This window comes from Myotis davidii, unplaced genomic scaffold (assembly GCF_000327345.1).
Source record: "Myotis davidii unplaced genomic scaffold, ASM32734v1 scaffold223, whole genome shotgun sequence".
In the NCBI taxonomy this organism is placed as follows: domain Eukaryota; kingdom Metazoa; phylum Chordata; class Mammalia; order Chiroptera; family Vespertilionidae; genus Myotis; species Myotis davidii.
The window spans coordinates 2,258,574-2,265,883 of NW_006294609.1; the positions used below are offsets into that span (position 1 = coordinate 2,258,574).

At 56.7% G+C, this 7,310-nt stretch overlaps 1 protein-coding gene across 2 annotated transcripts in view; it reads left to right on the forward strand.

Moving 5' to 3' along the window:
- Positions 1 to 460: 460 nt before the first annotated feature.
- The window catches only part of VPS37B (vacuolar protein sorting 37 homolog B (S. cerevisiae)), a 16,927-nt gene continuing 10,077 nt past the window's right edge, over positions 461 to 7,310 (forward strand). The window contains exon 1 of one of the 2 annotated variants that reach the window (XM_015567332.1): positions 461 to 505. In XM_015567332.1, the coding sequence (XP_015422818.1) occupies positions 476 to 505 (30 nt within the window). In that variant the 5' untranslated portion in view covers positions 461 to 475. Of the gene's footprint in view, positions 506 to 6,910; positions 7,174 to 7,310 lie in introns of those variants that run through there. The other variant, XM_015567331.1, reaches the window with a different exon arrangement.

Sequence of the window (7,310 nt, forward strand, 5' to 3'; positions counted from 1 at the left end):
GGCCTCTGAGCGGTGAGACGGACGGAAGTGGGGGATCAGGAAGAAGCTGCGGCAGGAAGGCCCGGGACAGGTTTATGACCAGCGAGCTGCCATCTGTCCGCCTTTGCCAGATCAGATTTGCTACGAGCAGGAGCAGGACGGGTAGGGAGGTGGGCGGGCGGGCAGGGTGCCAGCGTGTGGGCTCGGTGGCGGAGCAGAGGGGCGCGCGGGGATGAACCTGGCAGCCGCCTGTGGGCGGGTTTGGCAGTTGGCGCGGGGACATTCCTGAAGCCCGGGTCTCGGGGACGCGGAAGGGCAGGTGAGAGGAACTTGGATTGGAGCTCAGTTCTGGAGAGGAGGCCGGCTGCGGGCTCCCTGCCACCTCGGTGCCCTGGTGGGGTTGTTCCGCCCCTGCCCACCGAGGGGCCCTGCAGCCTCACCCTCTGGGCTCTCCCCACCCCCTCCGTCACTGACATGTGGTCCCTACGCCTCTTCGATGACTCTCCTGGGGCACGACACGTGTTGTGTAAGTCCGTCCCTGCCCCGTGTTCATGCTGAGCCTGGCGAGTGCTGCTGAGTGAGTGGAGGGAGCGGGCCGGGGCGGGAGGGGCCACAGAGACCCGTGCCAGCCTGAGCGTGGGCGCACACAGGGCAGTCACACTGTCCGGCCGGCACGTGGGGAGCCGCGGGGGCCACATCTGGGGGCCAACTGCCTCCCAGTGCTCGTTGCAACCAAAGGGACTATACGGGGTTGAAAGGTCACCAGGAGGTATTAGTGGGCTGGGAGGAGGAGGGAGGTGGCATCAGAGGGCGGTGACCTCCTTCGCGGATGGGCCGACATCCTCCTGTCCGGGGCCTGCCCGGCAGCCGGCTGACTGGCCGGAAGATGAACCAGGAGTAGACCCGACTGTTGGGCTCCGTCACGTGCGGAGCTGATGGGCCCCAGGGCTCAGCCGACGCGGTTGCTTATTTACTTGGCTTTGGCCTCAGGATTGGGGCAGACGGTGGCGGGGTGGCAGGTACCCAGGGCTGTCTGTCGGGCTGCGGCAGCCACTGCTCACATGCGTCAGTGACCTCGGATGCGGCTGGGGGTCCTGCGGTTTATCTCCTTGGCCCCGTGGGGGTCTCAGCTTCCATCGTGGGCAGGAGGACTGTGGGACTCAGTGGGGCAGGGCAGGGAGGTTCTCGGTGGGGCTTCCCCACGGGGAAGGAGGAGGTAGACAGGTGGGGTGGCTTGGTCGTCACCAGGTTACCCTGCAGCAGGGGATTGTGGGAGCCTTTGGCTTCTGTGCCGAAGAGTGGGTGCGAAAGGCTGACTTTTGGATAGTCTGTGTCGGTACAAGCAGCGGCCTGTGGTTAATGCCGCTTCCAGATCAGGTCTTTTGTGACGGCCAAGGTTATCTACGGCCCCTGGAGGTCACATTCCTACCCGTGGCCCAGCACGTCCGTTAACCTGACACAGCTGAGGTCGAGGACGACGTGAAACCGCCGGGCCGCGTAGCTCCCCTCCTTTAGGGTAGAGCGGTGTGCGTGTGCCCCATAGTGATACATATGGGCGTGCCCCAGCGGAGGGAGTCCCAGCGAGTCTGGCCTGGGGGGACCTCAGGGAGGGCTTCCTCGGTGCCCCTGAGCCGGGACTCGGATGGGTTACTCAGATCAGGAGGGAGAGGCTCTGTAGGGCATGGGCGGGCAGCAGGGACCAGGGCGGGGCTGGGGGGGGCAGGCCGAGGGGCAGGCAGAGACAGGTGGCCTCATGCCTCTAGCCCAGGCCTGGGCCTGGCCCGCCGGTCAGAGGGAGCCGGGCGGGTCCTGAGCGGGCCCTGCGGTCTCTGGCAGTTCCCGTGGAGGACGGGGGCAGCCAGTGGGCGGGGGTGGGGGTCAGACAGAAAGCAGGCAGAGCCGTTGGAGGCCGGAAAACGATGGATCAAAAGGCCTCTGGGTGGCCAGTCCCGACGTGGGCGGCTCTCCCTGGGCGCCAGCGCGGCCAGTCCCGCTCTGCTCGCAGTTCAGGGAACGGCCTGAGCCCTGCGGCTTATCCGCCAGTGGCAGATTCTTAAGGGTGTCGGGAAAGCCAGAACACCGCCAAGAAGTAAGTGATAGAAAAGGAGGAGCCAGATGATAAAAAGCTGCACAAAAATGGAAGGTTGGCTAGTAAGCCTCGCGGTTACGACGGGCCTGGGTTGCTAGGAAACCATGGACACAGATTAACCTCCCAAAGTGCCAGTTTGCTTATCTTTAAACGGGAGCACGGTGATACCCGGGGAGCTGTCTGCGGTGGCAGGGCTCCGTGAACTGCTGAGCCCAGGGCGTGGCGGTAGTAAGTGCCCGGGAGCCGAGAGCGGTCAGTGGTTGGGGCCACTCGGGGGCGTGCTTCCTGTGGAGGCCGGATTGTGGGTGCTCACGGTGATTCCCTTAAAGGGGTTCCCTAGTAAGCGGAGAGCAGAGCAGTGGTGAGGTCAAAGGGTGTCCCTTTGTCTTGCTTTGTTTGGTCTGCCTGCCAGGGGAAGCTCCCCGAGGGGCGCGCGTGGCAAGTGCTTATTTAGGAGATAAGCTGCCATCTGCTTCCATAGCCCACGGCACAGGCTTACCACAGATGGTGCCTAGTTACTTGTTATTCATTCGCAAGGTCAGTTCTGCCTCATCAGAGGCACCCTGCCTTCTCCGGTTAAAAGGGCAGGGGAGCCCTGGCCGGTTTGGCTCAGTGGATAGAGCAGTGGCCGGCAAACCGCAGCTTGCGAGCCACATGCGGCTCTTTGGCCCCGTGAGTGTGGCTCTGCCACAAAATACCACGTGCGGGCGAGCATGTACAGTGCAAAGCTGACTTAAAACTTTAAGTAAAGTTTATTAAGTTAATTTTAGGGAACGTTGTGGAGTGAAAGAAGATGTAGTGTCGAAGATTGAGAAAGGTATGTTGAGATGGTTTGGACATACAGAGAGGATGAAGGAAAGGAAATAGACGAAACAAGTATACAAGACGAGTGTGGATGGGAGAGTCGGAAGGGGTCGACCTCAGCGAACGTACCTCAATCAGATTGAGGACGTTTTTAGCAAAGGCCAGCTTAGGAGTACCCTAATGAAGTTAATAACAATGTACCTACCTCTATAGTTTAAGTTTAAAAAATTTGGCTCTCAAAAGGAATTTCAATTGTTGTACTGTTGATACCTGGCTCTGTTGACTAATGAGTTTGCTGACCACTGGGACAGAGCAGCGGCCTGCGGACTGAAGGGTCCCAGGTTCGATTCCGGTCAAGGGCACGTTCCCCAGGTTGCAGGCTCCATCCCCAGTTGTGGGTGAGCAGGAGGCAGTCAGTTAATATTTCTTTCATCATTGATGTTTCTCTCTCTCTCTCTCTCCCTTCCTCCCTCCCTCCCTCTCTCCCTCTTTCTCTCTCTCTCTCTCCCTCTTCCTTCCTCTCTGAAATCAATAAAAATATACATACACACACACATACATATATATGTCCTATATAATAAAAGCATAGTATACAAATTGTCCTCAACCAGGGGGCGGGGCCTGCCGGGGGGAAGGGAGGGAGGCCCGGGACAACATCGCTGGGGACCCTCCCAGTGCACGAATTAAAAAAAAAAAAAGTCAGGGAAGTATATAGTATTTTAAATTTCTGATCCCAAGAGACCAAATCTTTAAAAATAACATTTTTATGTGTTATTATAGAACAGAAATTTAAATACAGAAAACTGGAGAGGAAAATATACAATCACATGTAATAGCACCACTCAGAGCTGACTGTTAACAGACATTTCATACGTTTTCTTTCTTTCTCCGCCAGGATCATGATGTATATACCTTTTTCTGTTTGTTTTGTGTTATACGCTGGGCATTTTCTTACCAGAATATAAGAAAATGGCTAGTGGTTGAGCATCGACCTATGAATCAGGAAGTCATGGTTGGGTTCCCAGTCTGGGCACATGCCCGGGTTGTGGGCTCAATCCGAAGTAGGGGTTGTGCAGGAGGCAGCTGATCAGTTATTCTCTCTCATCATTGATTGATCTTTCTGTCTCTCCCTCTCCCTTCTTCTCTGAAATCAATTATAAAAAAAAATGTATCTGGGCGGTTTTTTATCAGAATGTTCTTCCATGACATTTAAAAAATATGTATATTTCTGTATTGATTTCAGAGAGGAAGGGAAAGGGAGAGAGAGATAGAAACATCAATGATGAGAGAGAATCATTGATCGGCTGCCTCCTGCATGCCCCCCACCGGGGATCGAGCCTGCAGCCCTGGCATGTGCCCTTGGCCGGAACTGAACCCGGGACCCTTCAGTCCTCAGGCCAATGCTCTAATCCACTGAGCCAAACCGGCCAGGGCTTCCATGACATTTTTAATGGTCACATGATATTTCACTGTGTGGCTATGTCTTAATTTATGTGACCATTCCCTTACTATAAGATATTTAGCTGCCCTTTCTTTTTTGCTATCATGTTATATTACAGTTAACATCGGTGAACATAAACCTATTAAAATATTTTTTGAAAATAAGTCTTAAGTATTTAGCCACTTTTAGTTAGAACATCTACTTCCCTATATCAGATATAATTGCAAAGTGGTTTGTTGTTGGTTTTTTTTTTTTTTTTGGTTATGAAATTTAAGTAGACTTGCTGGTTCTCCTTCAGTTCATCCCTTTCTTCTTTAGCCACAGACTTAAAAAATAAAATTCCCTTCTTAGAATAGCATTTTCTCAGATTGACTAGCAGATGGGTAATTTCAAGCACGTGAGAGTAAGTGTTATCTGTTAAACGAAACTCGAAACTCGAGTCGGGTGGCGGAAGTGCGTGCGGGTCAAGCTGCGCTTTGCATGTCAGAGCCCAGGTAGTTGGGGGGTGGGGTGCAGAGCCTTAGCGAGAAACCCGGGACCCGCGGGCGGCGTCTGCTGGCTGCACCTGTTCGAGGCCCCGGCACACCCTGAGGTGTGTGCACACGCGGCTGCTTTGGTGCTGGTCCTGGCCAGAAACTGCTACTGAGAAAAACCGGGTTTCGAAATTGCCTTCCGTTACGTGGCTTTCTTTGGGGGCGGGGAGGAGGGGTCATTCATTGACCTCCTTGCACTGAAGCAGGCCAGCGATTGGCCCTGTCCGTCCCTTCATCCAATATGATTGCGTGCCCCCCCGTGACCGTGACCGTGACCGGGTGGCAGGCATTTCTGCTCCCACTAGGCAGCTGCGTCTCTACCCAGAGTCGGGCGTGTTTGCTCTCAGACCGGTTGTTCTGGTTTGGCCGTCACAGCCGTGCCACGATTCCATTCAGTTCTGTGGCAGCTGCCGAGCCACCGGCGTGAGGAGAGGGAAAAGGGGGCGCAGAGCAGCACCCACTGCCTGCTGCTGGAGCAGAAAGCAGCTGGAGAGCCAGGGGCTTGGGGGGAATCGGAGAATTCTAGATCCCGCTCGCCCTGCCCGTCCTGCGCCTGGCAGCTCTCCGCGGGCAAGGCCGCCGTCCGGGCGGAAACGCTTCCGTCACTCGAGCTGGTGGGTGCTTTCCCTCTAGGAAGAGACCTTTGTCTCCAACCAGGGGTGGGGAGCCCTTCGCTTGGCCAAGGGCCACATGGATATTTCTGACATCACTCGCGGGCCAGACAGAACGATCAGCTCAAAAAGTAGCCTGTATGTGGCCAAACATTTAATCCACTCTCCCCGAATGCCTTGGCTGGGCCAGGCCAAATGATTTCGCGGGCCTCCTACAGCCCGTGGGCCGGACGTTCCCCACCCCTGCCTCCCAAGGAGAAAAGGGGCAGGTGTCTTTATAATTTTGTTTATTCAGTGATTTCCTGTTTCAAGCAAACTGCTCGGTGAGCCGGCAGCTAACTGGTTCCGATGGTCGTGGGTGAGGGCTCTCGGGGGCTTCCCTGGCCCCCCTGCTGACACCGGGCTCTGTGGCCAGCTGGGCCCGGTGTGCGGAGCCCTGGCCTGGAGGAGCCTGGGACCAGGCGGTTCCCTGTGATCAGCTAAGTGTCCCCTCCCCACTCTTCCTCCTCCTCCTTCTCCCTTCCTCCTCCTCCCCCCCTCCCCCCTGCAGAGCCCCAGGCCTTAGAAGGTCAGTGCTGGTCTCCAGTGACAGTCACAGCTCGGACAGTTCTCGGAACCGCACACCTGTAACAGCCACATCATCCAAGAAGGGGCAGGGCTTGGGCTGTTTTCTCTGAATATTAGCTAATGAGGCCTCCAGGGAAAAGCAACAGCGGAAACGCCCGGAATACGGTTCCACCAGGACTAGGAGGCTGTTTGTCCAGTGGTGTGAGCCCGAGACCACCTGCCTCTTTCCGGGTGGCCCACTGGTTTCCCAGCCCAGCCTTTGCCTTTGTGCGGTCACTCGCCCTCAGAGTGAGGGACGCACTGATTTCAGATCCGACCCAGCCCCACGCGGAGGGGTGGTCCGGGCGACACCCCACTGCCTGCTGCTCTCTGAGGGCAGCCGGTTCCGTCTCAACCAGCAGGACTTCGGGTCTTCAGTCAAAAACAGTCCCCCTCGGCCTCTCGGTGCTGTCTGTCGCGTGGGTTGCTCTGGTGGGAGGTTCGATGAGCCGCTGGCACCGTCCTTCCCCGCGCAGGCTGCAGCCGGGGGTGGTTTCACACCGCCCGCAAGGTTGCTGTCTTTTAGGACCGTTTCATCGTGCTGGCGGCGCTCTCGCTGTATTTTTGTATTTTTCCAGATCTTTCACCTTGGTAACATGTTGCACAGTCCGACTCTGCAGCACTGAGGGTTGTTTTTTTTTTCATGAAAACTCAAGGAACGCTTGGGAAGCACCGCGGGCATGTGGGTAGCACGCAGCTCTGGGCACGTGCAGGCTTGGGGCACAGGGTCCACCTGGAAGCCGCCGGGAGATGAGCTACCCCGGACAGGTGTTCTCACGGAATGGGGAGGAATTTGGGCTTCCTAATACCCTGACCTTTAACATCCGAGGCCACACTCACAGTGCAGGTGGTGCTGCTGGAATTGACCCTGAAGTAACTGGCGAGCAGGTGCGGCACAATGAAGGAGGGGAGGTTAAGCTGGCGCACGCCTGCCAGCCTTTCATCCCCTAATCCGGGAGCCGCCGGAGTTTAAAGCCCCGTGCAACCCAACCTTTGCTGCCGTGGAAAACCGCAGGAGCCAGGCTTGTCTCCGCCTTCGTCTCTGGGTTATAGAGAACTGTCTGTTTAATGTTACCTGGAGAGGAAAATAGCAAAGTCCAAAAGGAACCGGTATGTCTCCGAGGGAGGGCCAGTCTGGGTCGGAGACAGCACAGCCCCGATGGGTCTGGGGCCACACACAGGGCAGAGAACTGTCAGCCCCAGGGGCCAGCTGCTGGCCAAGTTGGAGTGCCCCCCCTCCCCCCCCC